Raw genomic sequence first — 25681 nt, forward strand, 5'->3', positions numbered from 1 at the left:
AGCCCCATCTGCCCAAACTAACCTAGAAATAACCTGTTTATTCCTAATCTTTCGATTTATTTCTATTTTGCAATCCAAATTTCACACCAGTATAATATTACCAACCCCTTGATTTTTCATTTTAATGTTTTTAATAGTAGTACAGCACAGTAACTGGCCTTTCTGAGAAAAAGAGCCATGCCACTCAATTACACCCATCTGACCAACTAACTTATAAACTGTTCATCTTTGGGAAGTGGGAGCAAGCTGACACACCGGAGAAAATACTTTACTTTATTGTCGCCAAACAATTGATACTAGAGCGTACGATCATCACAGCGATATTTGATTCTGTGGTTCGCACTCCCTGGAGTACAAATCGATAGTAAATAGTAAAAATTTAAATTATAAATCATAAATAGAAAATAGAAAAATGGAAAGTGAGGTAGTGCAAAAAAGCCAAGAGGCAGGTCTGGATATTTGGAGGGTACGGCCTAGCTCCAAAATCCGTTCAGCAGTCTTATCACAGTTGGAAAGAAGCTGTTCTCAAATCTGGCCATATGAGTCTTCAAGCTCCTGAGCCCTCTCCCGGAGGGAAGAGGGACGAAAAGTGTGTTGGCTGGGTGGGTCGTGTCCTTGATTATCCTGGCAGCACTGCTCGGACAGTGTGCTGTGTAAGGTGAGTCCACGGACGGAAAATTGGTTTGTGTGATGTGCTGCGCCGTGTTCATGATCTTCTGCAGCTTCTTCCAGTCTTGGACAGGACAACTTCCATACCAGGTTGTGATGCACCCTAGAAGAATGCTTTCTACAGTGCATCTATGAAAATTAGAGAGGATTTTAGGGGACAGGCCAAATTTCTTTAGCTTTCTCAGGAAGTAAAGGCGCTGGTGGGCCTTCTTGGCAGTGGACTCTGCTTGGTTGGACCAAGTCAGGTCATTTGTGATATTGACCCCAAGGAACTTAAAGCTTTTGACCTGTTCCACTTGCGCACCACCGATGTAAATTGGGTCATGCGGACCGCTACTCCTTCTGAAGTCAACGACCAATTCCTTCATCTTGCTGACATTGAGGGATAGGTTATTGTCTTCGCACCACGCCACCAGGTTCTTAATTTCCTCTCTGTACTCAAACTCATCATTACCTGAGATGGTCACATGAAATGTACAAATTCCTTGCAGAAAGTGAAATAAGATGAACCCGGATCACTGGGTTGTAATTGGGTTCTAATTGTGTTCCTCCCCCCACCCCCACCATATTTTGTTTCAGAACTTTGCGTGGTATCTTTCATTTGAAAGTGCAAATACACTATCCACCTTTTCTATTCTAGTTGCAACACCAACAAAACTAAAAAGATGTAAATCACCATTTTCTTATCATAAATCTATGTTAGGATTAAAGAGATAGAGCACAGAAAAATGACCTTTTACCCAAATACATGCTAATCAAATAAACTAAATCTACATTCATTCTCCCTTATTTTATCTAGATCAGATTCTTTTCCGTTATTTACTATCAGTGTAACTCAGTTCCTCTTTATCTGGTCTAAGTTCCGGCTCCAGCCGCTGGGTGCTAAGATTTGGGTATGGAGAGCTCGGCAGGTCTGGAAGCCTCCCCACCAGCTCACAAATCGTTTGCATCGGCGCCGAGCCTGTGAAATAAATGGCCGCCTAGTTACCCACAATCCCGCGCACGGAAGCACACGCCGTCACGTACATTCCAGGCCAGCAATGGGGACTCCGGACGGACAGTCCCAAGGCGGGCGCTGGGAGACAGGGGTAAGGAAGGTTTAATATCACCGCGGAGGCTCGCAATATTTGAGGCGCCCGTACCGGTTCTTTCCCTCGTTGGGGCGATTCCTTAATATTGGTTAATCCCCGGCCCGACGCTTGGCTCCAAACCGCTGCCCAACTTCTGGCTGAACCGAACTGTATGATTGGTGGCGTCACATCTAACGTCAAGCGCATGCGTTCTGCATTCCTGGTAATGAGGCTGCTGCAAATTTGCGTGTAACAGCGCCTGTCACCATTTTACGGTTTCCACGCTCCTTTATGGTCTTCATGGAGACCTTTATTGTCACCGAGGCCTTCTGATACCCCCTTCTAGCTCTCCCGAGACGATTCTTCAACTCCTGGCTAATTCTCTAGACCCCTGCCAGATCGTTGCGTGCTAAACCTTCAGAAAGTTTCTTGCTTTGTCTCGACTAGATGTTCCGCATCTCTTGTCATCCATCGTTCCTTCATCCTACCACCCTTTCCCTGCCTCAATGGGACAAAGCTATCCAGAACTCATTCACAGTTCCACGTTTCTGTTGTTCATTCCCCTGAAGCCACCCGTTCCCAGTTTATGCTCCCCAGTTCCTGCCTGATAGCATCATGATTTCCCCCACTCCAAGTTATATACTTCCCCTAAATCTTCGCAGGTACAGTGAAAACCTTGTTGTACATGCAATCTGCATGATTCATTTTACATTGAAGCAGTAAAGAGAAAATCAAGAACGAAATGCAGAATATACTGTTAAGGTACAGTTACCGAGAAAGCGCAGGATAGGAGCTTGTACTGTAAGATAAACGTTCCTCTTTGTTCTTTACAGCTGCGCACACCAATCAGTGCTCTGAGCAGGACATTGTTACACGGCTTGAAAACTGTGCGGCACATTATATATTTTTGTAAACTGCGGCTATGCATCAGCAAAGACTATGTGCGCGCGGACATTTCGGTCACTGCGTGGCCGCGGTCCCGCGCAGCTGAGAGGTGCGAGGGGAGCAACACCCTTGCGGCAGGTTTGTTAGAATAGTTGGAGAGCGTTTAAACTAACTTGGCGAGGGGATGGGAATCGGAGTGGTCGGGCTGAGGGTGGGGCATTTGGTATGCAAGCAGAGGCAGTGCGTAGTGAGACTGGCAGGAAGGACAGGCAGATGATAGGGCAAAATTGCAGTCAGTGGGATGAGTTGTAACGTGGTGTGTGATGGACACAGGACTGAAAGTGTTTTATTTAAATATATGCAGAATACAGAATAAAGTAGATGATCCTGTCGGCAGTTAGAGATTGGCAAGCATGACGTTGTGGGCATCACGGAGTCGTGACTAAAAGAAGATTATGGCTGGCAGCTTAACATCCAAGGATACACACTGTATCGAAATGACAGGCAGGTAGACAGAGTGGGGAGGGGTGTGGCTCTGTTGGTAAGAAATGAAATCAAATCCTTTGAAAGAGGTGACATAGGATCAGAAGATGTAGAATAAGTCTGGATTGACTTAAGGAACAGCACGAGTAAAATAGCTCTGATGGGAGTTATATACGGGCTACTAATTACAGTGGGAGTTAGAGAAGGCTTGTCAAGAGGGCAACGTTACAACAGTCACGGGGGATTTCAATATGTAGGTAGATTGGGAAAAGTCAGGTTGCTGCTGATTTTGTATCCCAAGAGAAAGAATTTGTAGAATGTCTACAAGATGGCTTTTTAGAGCAGCTTGTGATTGAGCCCAGCAGGGATCAGGTCTTCTGGATTGGGTGTTGTGCACCCAATTTGATTAGGGGCTTAAAGTAAAATATTCCTTAGGAGGCAGTAATCATAACAGGATAAATTCACCCTGCAATTTGAGTGAAAGAGAAGTTACAATCAAATGTATCAGTATGATTGTGGAGTAAAGAGAATTACAGAGACATGAGAGAAGAGCAGGCCAAAGAACAGGACACTAACAGGGATGATGACAGAGCAGCAATGGCTGGAGTTTCTGGGAACAATTCGGAAGGTGCAGGATAGATACATCCTGAAGAGGAAGACATATTCTAAAGGCACGGTGATACAACCATGGCTGACAAGGGAAGTTAAAGCCAATATATAAGCAAAGGAGAGGCCATGTAATCAAGTGAAAATCAGAGGGAAGTTACAGGTTTGGAAAGATTTTTAAATCCAACAGAAAGCAACTGAAAAGCCATGAGGAGGGAAAAGATGAAATATAAAGGTAAGCCAGTCAATAACATCAAAGATGATTCAAAAAGTTTTATCAGAAATATAAAAAGTAAAATAGAGGTGAGAGATGATAACGGACCACTGGAAAATGATGCTGGAGAGGTAGCAATGGGGGACAGGGAAATGGTAGATGAATTTAATAGAAGTTTGTGTCAGTCTCCATTGTGAAAGATACCAGCAGTGTGCTGGAAGTTTGAGAGTGACAGGGGGCAGAAGCAAGTGCAGCTGCTATTACTGGGGAGAAGGGGCTTGGGAAGCTGAAAGGTCTGAAGGTAGATAAGTCACCTGGACCAGATGGACTACGCTCTGAAGAATTACCTGAAGAGATTGTGGAGGCAACTTAAAAAAGCCATTAAAGAGGCCAACCTAAACCTAAACCAAAACCAAAATGAAGTAATTGCCGCTGGTAGTGACCCTATGGATTTATTGACTCTATGCATGATGCTCCCTCACTCCAATAATGGTTGTTTCAAAGGTCATGGGTATGTTTTCGAACCTTTATTAGCAATTAGCAAACATACAATCTTGAGGCAATTAAACAGGCACATCCAATATAATTGAGCTTTATTGAGTGGTCAGAAAAAGATACGACCTCCATTGGACCCACCAGCTATGATAAACTGCAATGAGCAAAGCATGAAGACGTAACTTATTTGCTTCACTTTTACCCCGCCCCTGTCACGTGACTAGTTACCATAACAAACGTAATAAACGTGCAACACAAAATACGATGCGGATAGAGAACTGATAGGCTCCTGCATGCCAGCCCCCTAATTATTAGACTAGAATAATTACAGCTACATGTTACCAAAACACAGAGACATGAAATCTCAATATTTATGCAAATGTCCTCTTTTGGTAAGCAGTCGATCCTGGATTGTGATCTTCTCCTAACAAACCAGGTTGCCCCTTTTGACTGCATCAGGAAAATCTGTCTTGAATTACTGCTGCCAAAGCTCAATCAAGTGCAGATCTGAAGTCCCATTAATTATCATCTCTGGCTGAGCATAGTCTCTTCCACCACCACGGTATTCTTTCAACGGTCCATTAACACAGCGGTCCCCGACCACCGGGCCGCAGAGCATTCGCTACCGGGCCGCGAGGAAACGATATGATTTGGTCAGCTACACTTTTCCTCATTCCCTGTCACGGCCACTGATCAACCATTACGCATGCAAGGTCATGACCCGCGCGTCATCCGTGTCAGGGCAGGAAGGAGATCAACTCCTTGAGCTTGCAAATGAGGACGGGCTGAAAAGTATGTTTGACATAACATCTCTGTCGGCATTTTGGATCAAAGTCAAGGCTAAATATCCTGAGATAGCCACGAAAGCACTGAAAACGTTGCTCTCATTTCCAACATTTTTCTGCGAAGCGGAGTTTTCTGCAATGAATGCAACGAAAACTAAACTGCAGAATAGACTGGACATGAGGAACCCCCTTCGAGTATCGCTGTCTCCCATCACCCCTCGATGGCACCGTCTTGTTGCAGGGAAACAAGCCCAGGGCTCCTGCTGATTCAGCGATATTGGTGTGTTGCAATGATTTTATATATTCATACGGGGAAAATATGTGCTGTGCGTTTAATATCCAAACATTACTTAAAATGTTATGATGCTATTGACTTATAAGTGACCTATATAACCATATAACAATTACAGCACGGAAACAGGCCATCTCGGCCCTTCTAGTCCGTGCCGAACGATACTTTCACCTAGTCCCGCCGACCTGCACTCAGCCCATAACCCTCCATTCCTTTCCTGTCCATATACCTATCCAGTTTTTCTTTAAATGATCATATCGAACCTGCCTCTACCACTTCTACTGGAAGTTCGTTCAACACTTCAAGCTCCCCTGATAATTGACTTATCATTATATCCATGCGAGGAAAATATGCGCTGTGTTTAATATTAAATTCGTTAGATAAACCCTTTTAGAAACAAAATTGAGTGTATTACTCACTTATAACCTATATTCCGGTTGTGATTAACACCCACCCCCACGAACAGAATCGCCAAAAAGGATTTGCTTGCGGGGGGGGGGGGAGGAGTAATCGGCAGGTCACGACGCGCATGCACATTGGTGCCCGCGCAAGGCTTCATGGTTATTGTAGTCTTTTGGATAAACAACGCATTTGACTGCTACTCTTGTTCGTTGGCAACCCTACCACCGCCCCACCGCCCCCCCGCCCCGGTCGGCCGGTCTGCAAGAATATTGTCAATATTAAACCGGTCCGCAGTGCAAAATAGGTTGGGGACCCCTGCATTAACAGTCCAATATACCATTGTTCTGATTGCATAGGGTCCATCATTAACGCTGTGAAGCCCTTGCAATGGCTCCAATGTCTTGGGTACATTCCCCGCTATCTCCAGCTCAATTTCTGACTCAAGCTCCGGCAAATGACAATGCTTCAGGTGAGACCATTCCTGAAGATACCTCTGACGAGGCAAGTGCCCTTTGCAGACAGGCATATGATCCTACAGAGGGATGTTAGACAGGTCACAATAGTTTTCACTATCCAAGCCAGCAACTTCCAATCCTGAAAAGATGTAACTACTCATAAGCTTCTCTTGACCCACAGTATAAGAGAATGCATGTCCTTTATCCTGTGTGGTTGGGATGATCATGAATCCCACTGTGCAGATCACTGCTGCACTTCCTTCATCTAGGAAAGCATACGTAACCATTGTCTTGTCATAAACTTCACCCGAACTGGAATTATAGGAAGTTTACATTCATGATCACCAGTCCCCATAAGGCCATTAGATACCAGGTCAGTACTCCCTGCCACGTTTGCTTCATTCACAGCTTGTTTCCAATTTGCACCCTTTTCATCAGTTCTGGGCTCAGTTGTAGCTTCACTTTCCACAGCAGTGGTAGTTCCTTTAGCTTGAGAATGAATTTGTGATCCAGTTTTGTTCACACCTTTAGTTACTGTCGGTGTTGTAGCATTGTATTTTTTCCCCAAACACTGGGTGTGTAGCAATCTTTACTTGCCTTTCAATAAAATCAACAAGGTCAATGAAAGTAACCTTACGGTCGTGCCTTTCTTGCAGTTTGTAGACTGCCGATCTCCATTTTGGCCCAAAGTTTATTGGGCAATTAACTTACAAAATCCTCAAGTTTGCAAACTCACACATGTCCTGCACACCTTTCATGGCATTGCAACAACCTCAAAAAGAAAAAGACTATAATCTTGAAGAACTTTCGTGTCTTCTTATTTGACATGTGGCCAAGAAAGAGCCCTTTCCATGTCGGCCACAGCAATTTTGTGCTCATCACCAAAATGCTCTGGTAGTAAAGCTTGAGCCCTTAGATATTCTTGCTCTGGGCCGGCCGGCTGGCGACTTTTAACAAGCCGTCTAGGGTAACCTCCAGTGAACTGTTTGAGACAATAGATGTGGTCACCATAATGATCAGTCTTGCCTTTATTGCTGTTTTTGAAAGCCTCATAAATGAATGAAACTGCAATGAGTCACCATCGAAGATTTGAATCTTTTTAAGTCAGAGATGTGATGCATTGTTGTTGCTTCACTTTCCTTCCATTTCCTTACGTCCTCCAGCATGGCATTCAGACCTTAATCACCTGAAACACAAGTGTCATCGTACTGTAACTCAATGTCCTCAGCAGCACCTTGTACTATTGGATATGGCGTAGGTTCAGAGAGCCTCCTCAGTACAGGCTGAGAATGAACACCCTGAGCTACCCCTTGGGGTTCAAACTCGTGACTCACAGACATTTGTTCCTCAAATGTATCCACGTTGACATTGAGTATGCTGGTTTTCCTCTGTTCCATGTCAGCACAGGAACTCCCACCGCAGAACTGTCCTGCTGGAGCACATTGAGCACCCACAACACCTTAATTATGGCCATCTTTGCTGAAAATTTTTTCCTGCAACTTCAGCTCCTTCAGCTTTCTCCTCCACTGCTTTTCATTTCTCCAAAGCTCTCCCATTTTTTTTTCTTCCTGGTTTCTTCGAAGCCGTTCCAACTTTTCTTACGATGTTTATTTATCCCTCTGTATTTGTTGTCTTGTGCATAACACAGCTAAATCGCCCTCCATTTTAATTTCACCAGTGAATGCATATGAAGAGACCTTCCCCTTCACAATGGGAAGGGCTTCACTCAGTCATTGAGGATTATGTCACACCAGTACATTCATACTGGAGAGAATGGTGTTCACCAACCCCAAGTAGGAGGAGGGACTCGCTCAGTCAGCCAGTCTGTGGAATCACCAGTGGGTCCGCAAGTGACTGTAGGAGCTGGATTCCACAGTAATTGTTCCTGAGAATTATGTCCAGAATTGGACTGGGGACACTATCCCAGCCTGGCGTCCTCCTGATGTTTACAGCTCCTGTTACTGGGATGATTTTTAATGTCCCTTACCAGTGCCCAATAAATCCTTGATCTTGAGCATGGAGTTTTGTCTAATTAATTCGTGTGTTAGACTCAATTTAATGTATCATCGGTTTTCATTGATAGACAGAATCTGTCGTAGTAATGTGAGTTTTAATACCATTTTACATAGGCACAGAATTAGGCCATTCAGCCCATCGAGTCTGCTCTGCCATTCAATCATGGCCGATTTATTATCCCTCTCAACCGCATTCTCCTGCCTTCTCCCTAAAACTTTTGACATCCTTAATAATGAACAACCTATCAATCTGCACTTTAAATATACCCCATGATTTGTCATAGTCATACTTTATTGATCCCGGGGGAAATTGGTTTTCGTTACAGTTGCACCATAATTAATTAAGTAGTAATAAAACCATAAATAGTTAAATAGTAATATGTAATTTATGCCAGGAAATAAGTCCAGGACCAGCCTATTGGCTCAGGGTGTCTGACCCTCCAAGGGAGGAGTTGTAAAGTTTGATGGCCACAGGCAGGAATGACTTCCTATGACGCTCTGTGTGGCACCTCTCGGTGGAATGAGTCTCTGGCTGAATGTACTCCTATGCCCAACCAGTACATTACGTAGTGGATGGGAGACATTGTCCAAGATGGCATGCAACTTGGACAGCATCCTCTTTTCAGACACCATCGTCAGAGAGTCCAGTTTGGCCTCCACAGCCGTCTGTGGTAATGAATTCTGCAGATTCACCACCTGCTGGCTAAATAATTCCTAATCTCTGTTCTAAATGGATGTCCTTTTATTCTGAGGCTGTGCCCTCTGGTCCTTGACTCCCCACAATAGGAGACAATTGATTTACTTATTTATTATTATTTTTTCTTCTATATTATATAGTGCACTGAACTGCTGCTGCTAAGTTAACAAATCTCACAACACATGGTGGTGATTATAAACCTGATTCTGATTCGGACATCCTCTTCCCACTCACTATATCTAAGCCTTATCTTGTACAAATAAGCAGGCCTTTCCAGAGCAGGATGGTGGATCATTCCCACGTAGTACGATTATGGAATTTATCCACAAATGGGAATTAATGATGGGTCACTTGTACACTTGTAAAAGATTTAGGAAATGACAACAAAATTATATTCCAGGTACAGGGATTGTGAAATGACAACACAAAATGTTGGAAAATACTATTTTTATGTTTATTTAGAGATACAGCACCTTCTGGGCCAATAAGCCCGCACCGCCCAATTACCCATGTGACATAATCAACCTACTAACCCATAACTCGTTGGAATGTGGGTGGGAAGCAGAGCACCAGGAGGAAACCCACACGGACATACAGACTCCTTACTGACAGTGGTGGGAATTGAACCTGGGTCAATGGCACTGTAATAGCGCTACTCTGACTGCTATGCTACCACGCCACCCTACACTCAGATTAAACAACAACTTGCAAAAGCTGATTGGGATAGATTGTTTGTAGAGAGGGGGGGGGGTGTCTGGTAAAAGATTGAGGCTTTTAATTGAAAGTTCTTTGTTTGCAAGTTTCTGTTAAAGTGAAGGCAAGGCTGGCAGGAGAAGAGAACTACGATGGAGGGGTTGTCTACAGAGTCTCTGTGGGTGGAAGTTAGGAATAGGAAGGGGGTCAATAACTGTACTGGGTGTTTTTATAGACCATCCAATAGTGACAGAACATCGAGGAGCAGATAGGGAGACAGATTCTGGAAAGGAGTAATAATAACAAGGTTGTTGTGGTGGGAGATTTTAATTTTCCAAATATTGATTGGCATCTCCCTAAGTGAGGGGTTTAGACGGGGTGGAGTTTGTTAGGTGTGTTCAGGAAGGTTTCTTGACACAATATGTAGATAAGCCTACAAGAGGAGAGGCTGTACTTGATCTGGTATTGGGAAATGAACCTGGTCAGGTGTCAGGTCTCTCAGTGGGAGAGCATTTTGGAGATACTGATCACAATTATATCTCCTTTACCATAGCATTGGAGAGGGATAGGAACAGACAAGTTAGGGAAACGTTTAATTGGAGTAAGGGGAACTATGAGGCTATCAGGCAGGAACTTGGAAGCATAAATTGGAAACATATGTCCTTAGGGAAATGTCCAGAAGAAATGTGGCAAATGTTCAGGGGATATTTGTGTGGGGTTCTGAGTAGGTACATTCCAATGAGACAAGGAAAGGATGGTAGGGTACAGGAACCGTGGTGCACAAAGGCTGTTGTAAATCGAGTCAAGAAGAAGAGCTTACGAAAGATTCAAAAAACTAGGTAATGATAGAAATTATCAGGTTAGCAGGAAGGGGCTTAAGAATGAAATTAGGAGAGCCAGAAGGGGCCAAAGAGAAGGCCTTGGCAGACAGGATTAAGAAAAACCCCAAGGCATTCTACAAGTATGTGAAGAGCAAGAGGATAAGAAGTTAGAGAATAGGACCAATCAAGTGTGACAATGGAAAAATATATATGGAACTGGAGGAGATAGCGGAGGTACTTAATGAATACTTTGCTTCAGTATTCACTATGGAAAAGGATCTTGGCAATTGTAGGGATGATTTACAGCAGACTGAAAAGCTTGAGAATGTAGGTATTAAGAAAGAGGATGTGCTGGAGCTTTTGGAAAGCATCAAGTTGGATAAGTCACTGGGACCAGACTGGATGTACCCCAGGCTACTGTGGGAAGCGAGGGAGGAGATTGCTGAGCCTCTGGCAATGATCTTTGCATTATCAATGAGGACGAGAGAGGTTCTGGAGGAGTGGAAGGTTGCGGATGTTGTTCCCTTATTCAAGAAAGGGAATAGGGATAGCCCAGGAAATTATAGGCCAGTGAGTCTTAATTCAGTGGTTGGTAAGTTGGAGAAGATCCTGAGAGGCAGGATTTATGAACATTTGGAGAAGCATAATAAGATTAGGAATAGTCAGCATGGCTTTGTCAAAGGCAGGTCGTGCCTTATGACCCTGATTGAATTTTTTGAGGATGTGACAACACATTGATGAAGGTAGAGCTGTAGGATGTAGTGTATATGGATTTTAGCAAGGTATTTGATAAGGTACCCCATGCAAGGCTTATTGAGAAAATAAGGAGGCATGGGATCCAATGGGACATTGCTTTGTGGATCCAGAACTGGCTTGCCCACAGAAGGCAAAGAGTGGTTGTAGATGGGTCATATTCTGCTTGGAGGCCTGTGACCAGTGTTGTGCCTCAGAGATCTGTTATGGGACCCCTGGTCTTTGTAATTTTTATAAATGACCTGGATGAGGAAGTGGAGGGATAGGTTAGCACAAAGGTTCGAGGTGTTTTGGATAGTGTAGAGGGCTGTCACTGGTTACAACGGGACCTTGATAGGATGCAAAACTGGGCTGAGAAGTGGCAGTAGAATTACCTTATGAGAATAGGTTGAGTGAACTCGGCCTTTTCTCCTTGGAGCGACGGAGGATGAGAGGTGACTTGATAGAGGTGTACAAGATAATGAGAGGCATTGATCGTGTGGATAGTCAGAGGCTTTTCCGCAGGGCTGAAATGGCTAGCACGAGAGGGCACAGTTTTAAGGTGCTTGGAAGTAGGTACAGAGGAGATGTCAGGGGTAAATTTTTTTATGCAGAGAGTGGTGAGTGTGTGGAATGGGCTGCCGGCAGCATTGGTGGAGGCGGAAACAATAGGGTCATTTAAGAGACTCCTGGATGGCTACATGGAGTTTAGAAAAATAGAGGGCTATGGGTAAAGCCTATGTAGTTCTAAGGTAGGGACATGTTCGGCACAGCTTTGTGGGCCGAAGGGCCTGTATTGTGCTGTAGGTTTTCTGAGCTCCTATGGACGAGGCCACTCTCTGGTTGCAGGAGCAACACCTCATCTGAATGACTTCCAAACTGATGGCATGAACATTAATTCCCTAACCTCCAGTAATTTCTCCACCCTCCCTTTCCTTTTTTCCATTTGCCATTCTGGATCTTCTCTTAACCCTTCTCCTCACCTGCCCATCACCTTCCTCTTGTGCCCCTTCTTCCCTTTCTCCCATGTTCCTCTATGCTCTCCTATCCGATTCCTCCTTCAGCCCGTTATGTTTTCCACATATCACCTCCCACCTTCTCACTTCATCTGCCATCCGCCGCTCACCCATCTTCCCCCTCACCTGGCTCCACCTATCACCTGCCAGCTGGTAGACCCCCTTCCCCCCCAATCCATTTTTCTGGCTTCTTCCCCTTTGCTCTCTCAACCAGATGAATGTCTCGATCTGGAACATCACCTGTTTATTCCCCCCGCCCCCCGCCCCCCCCATATGTGGTGTCTGACTGCTGAACTCCAGCATTTTGTGTGTGTTACAAACATGACAAGGAACATCGAAGCTGTAGTCAGGAGAAAGGAGGCATGCATCAAGTGCAGTTCAAAGCTGAAAGTACATCTATAATCAAACTATGTATACATTATACAACCTCAAAATTCATCTCCTTACAGGCAGCCACAAAATAAGAAACCCAAAAGAACCCATAAAAAAGACCAACAAACACCAATGTGCAAGGGGGGGGGGGGAACAAATCCCAAAGAACAAAAGCAAGCAAGTAGTGTTCAGAAGGAAAGTGAGTCCTCAGACACGAAGCCCGAAGCAGGCCCACAGCTTCAGCCCCAGTTCAGCACATAGCAGAATGAGCATGGAGCCCACAGATACAAAGTCTGTAGCAGGCCACAGCCCCAGGATCAGTTCAGTGAAGAGCCGAGTAAACACCGTGAGGCAGCGAGCAGAACCTCACCTCTGGTCCCGACACCCTGCTTTTTCAATCCACCTGGCTCGGCGTTTAAGTCATCCAAACATCAGGTCGTTCCTCGGCCCAAGACACAGGCCCTGTGGCATTGATACACTCTGGGCCTGGATTCTGCCGCCATGTTTTGGCCCAGACCCAACCTTAGATCGATCAAACCGCACTTTCGGTTTAGCTGAATGGACCTCGCCTCCGCTGCGCTCACTACAACTTCACTTCATATACGCCTCCACCTTGCATCGCATCTGCTCACCTCAACTCTCGACCGTCGTCTCAGCCTTACCCTCACTTGCCTCTGCATTTGCAGTGATCATTTACCATTATTTTTACAGAAAAAGTGTTGTTAAAAAAGTATTTCTTGTTTTGTTAACTACCTCCAGCAGCGCCATCTTACATCTCACAGGCAGCTGGGATCAAGTGAATCCCTGGAGGACTATAGGGGACGCAGGAGGGGACTCACGGTGGAATCAGAAGGGCAAAATGCAGGCACCGAGACAGCTTTAGCATAGAAGATTATGGAAAATCCAATGAGTGGAAACGAGTATTTAGAGAGAGACGCATAAAATGCAGGAGGAACTCAGCAGGTCAGGCAGCATCCATGGAGAGGAATAAATAGTCCATGTTTTGGGCCAAGACCCTAAGCAAATAGGGCCCCTCCAACACCAAAGAGGACAACTTTGTGTGGAGCCACAGGAGATGGGTGTGTTCCTCACTGAATATTTCTCCACTGCTTTGACCATGAAGAACGCTGTGAAGACTTCAGGACTAGGGAAGGTGAAGGGGCATCTTGGGGATAGTGCGCATTACACCAGAGGAGATGCTGGGTGTCATCGTCTGTTGAGGTAGGTAAATGTCCAGGACATGGTCAGATGTATCCAAGCACACAGTAGGAAACTGGAAAAGAATTTGTGAGAGCCTTGGCTGAGATATTAGCATCAGTAGTGATGGGTGAGGTGCAGGAAGATAGGAGGATGGCTAATGTTGTACCTTTATTTACGAAGACTGAGAACCCCAGGAACTATGGACCAGTAGGCATGATTATGGAGACTGTTATGGAAAGGGCTCATTCAGCAAGGACACTCAGGTAGACCTCAGGTATAAAACAAAGAGCAATTACCATAATGATGTTATATCATCCTTCGAAATGTCAGCAGGAGCTGGAGGAACAGATATGTAGAATATTGGTATAGATATTCATGTTCCTGAGCCGTGAATAATCCCCCCCCCCCCCCCAACACCATCCTTTGCTGTGAGTGACCCCACTGCAGGGTAGTGTGGGGAAGGGGGGGTCACAGCAAGGGGCAGGGATTGGGAGAAAACACAATGAGCCCGAGCACTGAGGGCAGCTGGTATGTGACAATCCTGAGGGGTCAAGGTCAAGATGGGTGGGAGGGGGGAACAGTGCACCTCAGTGACATCAGGGTGATGCCCCACCCCACCTCAATGTCCATACCAGTGGGTTGTGTGAAGACAAGACAGAGTCTGAGGTGAAAGGCATGGAAACAAGTCCTTCAGCCCAACTGCCTCAGACTGACTAGTTGTGACCTGAACTCATCCATTGACCAGCATCTGGCCGACATCCCTCTGGACCTTTCCTGTCCAAATGATTTTCAGACACTGTAATTGTAGCTGCCTCTACCACTCCCTCTAGCATTGTGAGCCACCCACCCACCACCCTCTGTGTGAAAAACTTGCCCCCAATGAGCCATTTCAATCTTTCTCTCTCTCACCTGAAACCAATGTCCTCTAACATAACAACCTATGAATTAGGAGCAGGAGCAGGAGTCGGCCATCTGGCCCATTGCCCCTGCTCCGCCACTCAATAAGAACATGGCTGATCTGACCATGGACTCAACTCCACAAACCTGCCTTTTCCCCACAACCCTAAATTCCCTACTATGCAAATAATCTATCCAACCTCGTCATAAATATATTTACTGAGGCAGCCTCCACTGCTTCATTGGGCAGAGAATTCCACAGATTCACCACTCTCTGGGAAAAGCAGTTCCTCCTCATCTCTGTCCTAAATCTACTCCCTGAATCTTGAGGCTATGTCCCCTAGTTCTAGTCTCACCTATCAGTGGAAACAACTTTCCTGCCTCTAACTTATCTATCCCTTTAATATTTTATATGTTTCTATAAGATTTGCTCTCATTCTTCTGAATTCCAGCACAGTCCCAGGTGACTCAATCTCTCCTCATAGTCTAACTCCCTCTTCTCTGGAATCAACCTGGTGAACCTCCTCTGCATTGCCTCCAAAGCCAGTTTAACCTTCAAGTATGGAGACCAGAACTGCATGCAGTACTCCAGGAGCGGTCTCACCAGTACCCTGTATAGTTGCAGCATGACCTCCCTGCTCTTGAATTTAATCCCTCTAGCAATGAAGATCATTATTCCATTTGCCTCTTGATAGCCTGCTGCACCTGCAAACCAACCTTTTGTGATTCATGCACAAGCACTCCCAAGTCCCTCAGCACAGCAGCATGCTGCAATATTTTACCATTGAAATAATAATCTGATCTTTCATTTTTCCTACCAAAGTGGATGACCTTGCACTTACCAACATTGTACTCCATCTGCCAGACCCTTGCCATTCACTTAACCTATCTATATCTCTCTGCAGACTCTCCATATCGTCTGCACAATTTGCTTCTCCACTCAATTTAGATACACTACGTTTGGTCCCCTCTTCCAGCTTGACACTCCCCTACCCTGATAAACCTCTGTGATTATCCACCATACCAATGCCCTTCACCACTTTATAAATCCCCAACCTACTATGCTCCAGAGGGTATAACCTGCAGTTCGAGGGGGAAACAACCCAAATGTGCCCCATAACCAGGGTCCAAACCTGGGTGTGATCAACAGCAGCAACAACTGCAGAATCAGTTCCTGCAGTCACTTGTGAACTCACCGCTGTCTCAGAGCTGCCCTGTTTAAATGCCTCACGTAAGTACTGCATATTTAAGCTCTCATATGCTATGCGACCGTATAAATCCCTTCCCGCACTCAGAGCAGATACAAGGCCTCTCCGCGGAGTGAACAGCCTGCTGAGCCAGTGATCTGGATGACTGGAAAAACCCCCTCTCACACTAGGAGTAGTTGAAAGAACTCCCCCCGCTGTGATCCCGCTGGTGAGCCAGCAGCTTTGATGACTGGGTGAATTCCTTCCCACACTCGGAGCAGGTGAACAGTCTCTTCCGAGTGTGAATTTGCTGGTGTATCAGTAGACTGTATGACTGAGTGAACCCCTTCCCACACTCAGAGCAGGTGAACGGCCTCTCGCCGGTGTGAATTTGCTGGTGTATCAGTAGGTTGTATGACTGAGTGAACCCCTTCCCACACTCAGAGCAGGTGAATGGCCTCTCCACAGTGTGAATTTGTTGGTGCAGCAGGAGGTCATGTGACTGAGAGAATCCCTTCCCGCACTCGGAGCAGGTGGAAGGCCTCTCCCCGGTGTGAGTTCGTTGGTGTGCCTTAAGATTGTACGACCGAGTAAACCCCTTCCCGCACTCGGAGCAGGGGAATGGTCTCTCCCCGGTGTGAATTCGCTGGTGCCTCAGGAGCTCAGACGGCCGAATGAACCCCTTCCCGCACTCGGAGCAGTTGAAAGACCTCTCCGCAATGTGCACCCGCTGGTGAGCCAGCAACTTGGACAATTGGGTGAACCCCTTCCCACACTCAGAGCAGTTGAAGGAACTCTCCCCGGTGTGAACCAGCTGGTGAGCCAGCAACTTGGACAAATAAGTAAATTTTTTCCCACACTCAGAGCAGTTGAAGGAACTCTCCCTGGTGTGAACCAGCTGGTGAGCCAGCAGGTTGGACGACTGGGTGAACCCCTTCCCACACTTGGAGCAAGTGAACAGTCTGTTCCGAGTGTGAATTTGCTGGTGTATCAGTAAGTTGTACGACTGCGCGAATCCCTTCCCACACTCGGAGCAGGTGAACGGCCTCTCCCCAGTGTGAGTTTGCTGGTGCCTCACCAGGACAGACGACTGAGTGAATCCCTTCCCGCACTCGGAGCAGATGTATGGCCTCTCCCCAGTGTGAATTCGTTGGTGCGTCAGAAGGTCATACGTTCGAGTGAAGCCCTTCCCGCACTCAGGGCAGGTGAAGGGCTTCTCTCCGCTGTGAGTTTGTTGGTGCATCTGAAGGCTGTATGAACAAGTGAGCTGCTTCCTGCACTCAGAGCAGGTGAACTGCCTCTCCCCGGTGTGAACCCGCTGGTGAGGCAGTAGGCTGGATTTCGGGTGAATCCCTTCCCACATCCAAGAGCAGGTGAACAGTCTCTTCCGAGCGTGAATTTGCTGGTCTATCAGCAGTCCGGACGACTGAGTGAATCCCTTTCCGCACTTCGATAAGCGAACAGTCTCTCCCTGCTGGTTGTATCAGTAGGCTGGACAACCGAATGAACTGCTTGTCCCACTAGCAGCAGATGAACGGCTGCTCCCCACTGTGGCACTCACTAGTGTATCACCAAGGGGGATGGGGCAAGTGAATCCTTTCCTGCATGCAGAGAAGCTTTTCCCGGTGTGAATGTGCCGGTGCCTCCGAGTGAGTTCCTTCATGCACCTGAAGCAGGGCAACAATGTTTCCCCGGGACCTCAGTGATCAGTCAGTAAAAAGATGGCCAAATTAATTACTTTCCTCAAATGGAAACAGGTGGAAAGAACATGGGAATACTCTCAGGGAAATGGATCAAGTTTATCTCAGTCAAAAGAAGGAATGTTTCCTGGTGCAGAAACAAGGATGTGGTGAACACGTTCCCAGTCACAGATCAGGTGAGCTCACCTCCCCCAGCGTGACACACACGGTCTCTCGTTGCAGTGGGTGTTCCTTTCCCAATCTGCACTGGAGTGATCACTGCCCGCTCCTTCACAGACTGGAAGAAGTTACACGGCTTCTCTGCAACTGGTTCCCGACCTCACGTCAGCAGATTCTCTATCGTCGCTGAGGACATTGTCTCCCCAATGTGTCACGGTCGGTGCCCTGCAACAGCCCTCACTGCCTGGGGTCTGAAGTGAAACAAACCAGCATCTCTCCTTCCACGTTCACAGGCCGATGATATTCAGGTGCTGGGGAGCTGAGTGGGGTGTAGACCTGATGTGATATTCTGTCTGAGATACCCAGTCGCAATTCCTCCACCTTTGATGTCCTGTAAAAAGTTACAAAAATCATCAGTAAGTACAGGGTAGTGACTCAGAACAGATCACTTTAATCTCCTGGGTCGGCTGTGACTCAGTTGGTAGCTCTCTGACTATGACACTGTAATTGTAGCATTAAAGGGAACTTTGGACAGGTACATTGATGAGAGGGGTAGGGAGGGCTATGGTTCAGATAGGGGTGAATGGGCAGCTGACAAGGAGTAGATGAGCCAAAGGGCCTTTTACCATGCTGTAGTGCTCTATGATTACCCTGCCTCTGGGTCAGGATCAGGGGCTCGTGTCCAGTTCCAGAGACTTGAGCCCAAGACTGGGCAGAGAGGTCAATTAGTTCCCATTCAGATCACAGATCACTGCATAAAGATTATAAATCCCTGGACACAAACTTTTGAAATTCTCTGTCGAGATCGCAATGGAGTTGGCATTATTGAATATATTCACAAGGGCTAAGGAAGCAGCTTTGGGCTGCACAGGAGCCGAGGAAGTGGACTCCTGCACTGAGGTCCTACATGAAAAACCAGCCTGACGGTGAACCAGGGAACTTTTAATCATTGGGGAAACAACATTACTGGCCAGGACATGAGGCAGCAGTGTCTGGCTCCCAAACATCATCCTGGGCAAACAGTGCTCTAACGCCCTGGAAGGTGTGATTGCCCTGTTTAACTTGGTGCAATGAGGCTTTGCCTCTCCTCCTGTTCCACAGGCACCTCACAGCTGACACACTGTTGTAGCAGAGAAGCAAAGACATGATGCCAAGCGGCTATATTTCATTAGGGCACTTGGTTTGTCACCCGAGACGCTAGCAAGTTTCTACGGATGCACCACGGAGAGCATACCAACCGGTTCCTTCACCATCTGGTATGGAGGGACCACTGCACAGGATTAGGAAGAGCTGCAGAAGGTTGTAAACATCGAGGGCATCTTCATAGGGTAATGCCTCAAAAAAGAGCCACCCATCATTAAGGATCCTCACCACCCATGACCTCTTCTCATTGCCACAGGAGCCTGAAGATACACTCAATCTTTAGGGAAAACTCCCTTCCCCCTGCCATCAAGATTCTCAATACACAATGAACCCATGAACACCTCCTAATTTATGCTCTCTTTTTCCACTATTTAATTTTTAATATACATTTCTGATTGTAATATATAGTATATGTAATGTATAGCACTGTACTGCTGCCACAAAACAAGAAATTTCACAACACACGTCAGTGATGATAAACTTGATTCTGAAATCTTTACAAATCACCGACTGGGCCTCTGCTGGTCCATCGGGAAGGACATCGAGGGATCTGTGATACTGTAATGTCACGGGGATCATGATTATCTGGAGCGACTGGAGCAGTCAGTGAGATTTCCCAACGAGCAGAGACTGAAAAGAGATGTTCAAATCGATGGGCTGGTTTTAGACAAGATTGGGAGAACAATGTAAGAGGGGGCAGTGTGAGATTCATCACTTTACCTCTGATCTCTTCCTTCGCTGCATCTTCCCTGCACTGACCCCATTTCTTTCGCCCCTCAGTATGGAGAGCAGAACAGTACAGCAGATGAAGAGGCCCTGTGACCCACCATGTCTGTGCTGACCATGATGCCGATCCAAACTAATCCCATCTCCTTGCACAGGATCCATCTGACCCCATTCCCTGCCTTTCACACATCTGTGTAAACATTCCAATTGTATCTGCTTCCCATCACTTCCCCGGCAGCCCATTCCAGGTACCTTAACGTCTGTTGAGCTTTCTCTTAAATGTACTCACAGACTCAACCTCGAGGGCCATCTGGGGTGGACTCTTACCGCAGGCTGGGACGGAGATCACACTCACATGCAATATTCCAGAAACCATCTCACTAGGATCTAAGCAGCCAATGATGAAGACAGCACCTCAATTCATAAAAGTATGCAGACATGGTCACGAAGTTCAATGGTTGTTCAGACCACACATCAGAATGGGGAAGAAATGTGATCCAGTGACTTTGATTGTAGAATGATTGTTGTTACTCACAGTATATCAGCAATTGGTGATCTTAAACGCAAACAACAGGAATTCTGCAGATACTGGAAATTCAAGCAACACACATCAAAGTTGCTGGTGAACGCAGCAGGCCAGGCAGCATCTGTAGGAAGAGGTGCAGTCGACATTTCAGGCCGAGACCCTTCGTCAGGACTAACTGAAGGAAGAGTGAGTAAGGGATTTGAAAGTTGGAGGAGGAGGGGAAGATCCAAAATGATAGGAGAAGACAGGAGGGGGAGGGATGGAGCCAAGAGCTGGACAGGTGATAGGCAAAAGGGGATATGAGAGGATCATGGGACAGGAGGTCCGGGAAGAAAGACGGGGGGGGGGGACCCAGAGGATGGGCAAGAGGTATATTCAGAGGGACAGAGGGAGAAAACGAAGAGTGAGAGAGAATGTGTGCATAAAAATAAGTAACAGATGGGATACGAGGGGGAGGTGGGGCCTTAGCGGAAGTTAATTGGTGATCTGTTGGGATTTTTTCAAGTAACAATCTCTAGAGTTTACAGAGAAGGGTGCGAAAAATCTACTGAGCAGTAGTACTGTAGGCAAAAATGCCTTGTTAATTAGAGGTCAGAGAAGAGTGGCCAGTCTGGTTCAAGCTGACAGGAAGGCAATGGTAACAGAAATAGCCATGCGTTATAATAGTGGTGCACAGAAAAGCATTACCGAATGCACAACACATCAAACATTGCAGCAGTGGGCTACAGCAGCGGAAGATCACAAACATATACTTGGTGGTCACGTTATTAGGTACAGGAGGTGGCTAATAAGATGGCCACTGAATGTAACTGCAGCATTATATATTTAACTTGTAATACCTTCTGCCATCTTAATTGCACATTCACTTTCACTGAGTCATGTACAAAGCTCTCAGGTCTCTCTGAACACCCTCACTTCTGAATCTGTAGTCATTTACAAAGTAATCCACTGCTCTATTTATTTCCCTAACATTTATTCCTAATCTTTTGATCTATTTCTATTTTGCAATCATCATTTTCTTCCCATAAATCGATGTTAGGATCATAGAGATACAGCACAGAAAAAGGCCCCTTTACCCAAATATATGTTAACGAGATACACTAAATCTTCATTCATCCTCCCCTTATTTTATCTAGATGAGATTTTTTTTCTTTATTTGCTAGCAGTTATTTATCTACTCAGTTCCTCTTTATCCGGTCTAAGTTCCAGCTCCAGCCGCTGGGTGCCGAGATTTGGGTATGGAGAGCTCGGCAGGTCTGGAAGCCTCGCCGCCAGCTCACAAATCGTTTGCCAGCGCACCAGGCCTTATGGAATCAATGGCCGCCTCGTTACCCAGAATCCCGCGCACGACAGAATGCGCAGTCTTGTACGCTTCGGGTCGGCAATGGAGACTCGGGGCCGATAGTCCCAAAGCGGGCGTTGGGAGACCGGGGTAAGGCGGGTTTAACATCACCGCGGAAGCTCGCAATGCTTGAGGCGCCCGTACCGGTCCTTTCCCCCGCTGGGGGCGGCCCCTTGATGTTGATAAAGCCGGCAGCCGATCCCCGGCTCCAAACCGCGGCCGAACCGAACTGTACGATTGGTGGCGCCACAGCTGACGTCAGGCGCATGCGCTCTGCATTGCGGGGAATAATCCCTGCGTCAACTTGCATTTATAGAGCGCCTGTCACCATTTTACGGTTTCCTCGCTGCTTTCTGATCTCACTCGTCCATCACCATCCCATTTCTGGGTCCAACATTCCTCCCTCCCCCATCTATATGTCGCCCCCTTTCTCTGGCATCCTTAACCCCCACTACCTCCCGCTGTCCCTTTCTCTCATTCCCAACCAACCACCTTGCGCCTGCCCGCCCCTCTTGTGTGAGTCCTCCCTCTCCCTTGTCCCTATGGTGCACTCTTAACCCTCCTCCTTTCAGATTACATTAGATTCGATTCAACTCTGTTGTCATTGTGCCGAGTACAGATACAAAGCCAGTGAAATGCAGTTAGCATCTAACCAGAAATGCAAAGAATACTGTTATTTACAAAATAACTGCGAATAACAAGTAAGTGCTACAGCACACAAATATAAAAGTACTGAGACAGTACAATGTGAATGCAGTACTGCTTAGCGCTGTGATGAGAGGTTCAGCAGGGTCACAGCCTCAGGGAAGAAGCTCTTCCTGTGCCTGCTGGTGTGGGAGCGGAGGCTCCTGTAGCACCTACTGGATGGGAGGAGAGTGAAAAGTCCATGGTTAGGGTGAGATACATCTTTGATAATGCTTTTCACCCTGCCAGGCTGCTTTTAGATTATGAAGACTCCGCAGTCCTCTTTCATTGTCATTTAGTAATGCATACATTAAGATGTGATATTTCCTCCGGTGTGATATCACAAAACACAGGACAGACCAAGACTAAAAAAACTAACAAAACCACATAATTATAATATATAGTTACAACAGTGCAACAATACCATAACTTGATGAAGAAGTCCATGAGCGCAGTAAAAAGTCCAAAGTCTCTCAAATGTCCCACATCTCATGCAGACGGGAGAAGGAAGAAAAACTCTCCCTGCCATGCCCAACCACAGTCTGACTCTGAGTCGTCCGAAAAGCCTCCGATCAGCTCTCTGTCACCGAGTACCGAACAACATCTCTGTCTGAACGATTCGACCTCAATCTCGGTCGCCAACAGCAGGCAAAGCCGGGGATTTTGAGGCCTTCCCTCTGGAAGATTCTTCATCGCGCAGTAACAACGGCAGCAAACCTGCATTTCAGAAATTTCTCCAGATGTTCCTCTGTGCTTTCACGTCTGTCTCCATCAAATCAGAATTGTCCACGGCCTCTATTTAACGGATATGATGTCATTTTCACCGGAGGGCTGCACACGCACAGATGTTCTCAATGATGGGCAATTGGGTGCCAATAATCCACTGAGCAGCTTTCACCACACGCTGGAGTGCTTTGCGGCCCGATACGGGACAATTGCCGTACCACACTGAGATGCAGTTGGTGAGTATGCTCTCAATGGTACAGCGGTAAAAGTCCATCAGTATCCTGGGACAGAGGTGAGCTTTCTTGATGCTCCACCACCACCCCTCTGCTATTTATCACAATTTACTGTAAGCTGCACATTGCACATTTAGATGGAGTAAAAATTTTTACTCCTCATGTATGTGAAGGATGTAAGAAATAAAGTCAATTCAATTCTCCTCTCAATTTTCTACATTCCAAGAAGTAAAGTAACCTATTCAATCTTTCTTCATAACCCAGGTCCTCCAGTCCCGGCAACATCCTGCTAAATTTTCTCTGTACTCTTTCAGCCTTATTTACATTTTTCCAGCAGGCAGGTGACCAAAACTGCAAACAATACTCCAAATTTAGCCTCACCAATGTCCTATACAACTTCAATACAACATCCCAGCTTCTGTACTCAGTACTTTGATTTATGAAGGCCAACGTGCCTAAAGCTTTCTTTACCACCCTATCTACCTGTGATGCCAGTTTCAATGAATTGTAGACCTCTATTCCTGAATACCTTTGTTCTACACACTCCTCAGTGCCCTATCGTTCACCGTGTAAGACCTACCCTGGTTTGTCCTACTGACGTGCAATACCTCGCACTTGTCTGCATTAAACCCCATCCGCCATTTTCCAGCCCATTTTACAGCTGGTGCAGATCCTGATGCAAACCGTGATTACCTTCCTCACTGTCCATTGCACCCCCAACCTTGGTGTCATCCGCAAATTTGCTGGCCTAGTTCACCCGGATCATTGATCTAGATGACAAGCAACAACGGACCCAGCACTGATCCCTGCAGCACACATCAGTCACAGGCCTCCAGTCAGGGAGGTAACCATCTACTTCCACTCTCTGGCTTCTCCCACAAAGCCAATGTCTAATCCAATTTACTACCTCATCTTGAACGCCAAGTGACTGAGTGAACATGTATTTACATACAGAGTACCAATCATGAAACATTCTTACACGTATTAATAACCAACAAAACTACATGCGATTTACTTCATTTGCATTTATAGGCATCCGTTAGTCTCGTGAGACCATGGATTTGCACCTTGAAAGGTTTCCAGGGCGCAGGCCTGGGCAAGGTTGTATGGAAGACCGGCAGTTGCCCATGCTGCAAGTCTCCCCTCTCCACACCACCGATGTTGTCCAAGGGAAGTGCACTAGGGCCAATACAGCTTGGCACCGGTGTCGTCACAGAGCAATGTGTGGTTAAGTGCCTTGCTCAAGGACACAACATGCTGCCTTAGCTGAGGCTCCTTCAAATCACTAGACCGACACCCTAACCACTTGGCCATGCGCCAACACATTTAATCTGATCAAAAGTGGCCAATTATACCTTAGTTTTAATTAGAGTAATTGTCCATTGGAAAATGTGTGCTTCTCACCCTATCATCTCCTTTCTCCTGCTTTGGTCTGCTTGTGTCCCTGGTGTCCGTGCTGTACAAAGGGAGCATTTCTCCCAAGCTCCTTGCTCAGTTCAACTGCCGGCTAACTTAACCCTTGCCATGCCACGGCTGACTGGTGTCCCTTGTTTTCCCTGTGTGACTTCCTGTAGACAGAAGAGCTGAGCTCAGATATTCCCCATCCCATAATCATCACAGCCGAGGGGGAATACAGTGGGGATTTACTTCTTTTTCCCAACTCTTTTCAACATTATGGACAATTTTGGTGGCTTCGAAGTGCCGCAGAATCAGGTTTATTATCACTGATATATGTCTCGAAATTTGTCGTTTTCTGACAGCAGTTCCATGATGAGATGAAAATTACCAGATGCCACAAAGATCAATGAGTAAATCGTGCAAAAGAGGAATAGAGGGGTAGTGATATCAACCATTCAGGAATCTGAGGGTGGAGGGGAAGTGCTGGAGGGTGGGGTTGTCAATGATGGACTCTGACCTCTCGAGGCATCGCCTCTTTACAGAGACGGGTCGGGTCTCTGTCGTCTGCAGCCCTGAGATGGGAGTGGGGAAACATTAGGGGCCGGATACCAGAGTGAAATCAGCAAAGACTGGTGCGGGGGGGAGAGAGGTACAGGGAGAGTGTGGATGCAGTGTGGCAGATTCCGTACTGACCAAGGGAATGAGAACTGGGAGTACAGACCAATGAATGTAACAGCAGGATCTGAATGGAACCCAGTGAAACCTGCTCCACACTGAGATCCTGGTTGACCCTGCGCCTCATCCCTTGTTCCCCCGCTGGGAGGTCACCTTCCCACTCCCTCCTCCACTGAGATGCGCCTACACACTGTCTCTGTGTACCTTCCCTTTCACCTCAACTCTGGTCGGTCCATTTTCCTTCTCCCCTCCTGTGACTGGGTTTCTCCCTTCCATACTTCCCCTTCTCCGGATCCACTCTGGGCCGTCCTCCTTCCTCACAGTCTCTAGCTTTCTTGTGGCAGTGCACCTTGTACATGTGTTCAACGGTGGGGAAGGGGTCT

General features: G+C 46.5%; 2 protein-coding genes across 2 annotated transcripts in view; both read right to left on the reverse strand.

The window, feature by feature from the left end:
* LOC140204034 (uncharacterized) overlaps positions 1 to 1897 on the reverse strand; it is a 35290-nt gene extending 33393 nt beyond the window's left edge. Inside the window, exon 1 of the mRNA XM_072270284.1 lies at positions 1812 to 1897. The gene's annotated coding sequence lies outside the window, so the exon portion shown is untranslated. The remainder of the gene's footprint in view (positions 1 to 1811) is intronic.
* A 13648-nt stretch (positions 1898 to 15545) lies between these two features.
* Positions 15546 to 17385, reverse strand: LOC140204007 (uncharacterized). The gene has a single exon (XM_072270230.1). The coding sequence runs from the start codon at positions 17347 to 17349 to the stop codon at positions 16174 to 16176; it is 1176 nt and encodes a 391-aa protein (XP_072126331.1). The 5' UTR covers positions 17350 to 17385; the 3' UTR covers positions 15546 to 16173.
* Positions 17386 to 25681: the final 8296 nt, after the last annotated feature.

This window comes from Mobula birostris, chromosome 10, assembly GCF_030028105.1.
Source record: "Mobula birostris isolate sMobBir1 chromosome 10, sMobBir1.hap1, whole genome shotgun sequence".
NCBI lineage: Eukaryota > Metazoa > Chordata > Chondrichthyes > Myliobatiformes > Myliobatidae > Mobula > Mobula birostris.

Excerpts from the sequence above, each read along its gene's own strand:
- LOC140204007 (XM_072270230.1), bottom strand. The coding sequence starts at position 17,349 with ATGTGGGAAGGGATTCACCCGAAATCCAGCCTACTGCCTCACCAGCGG.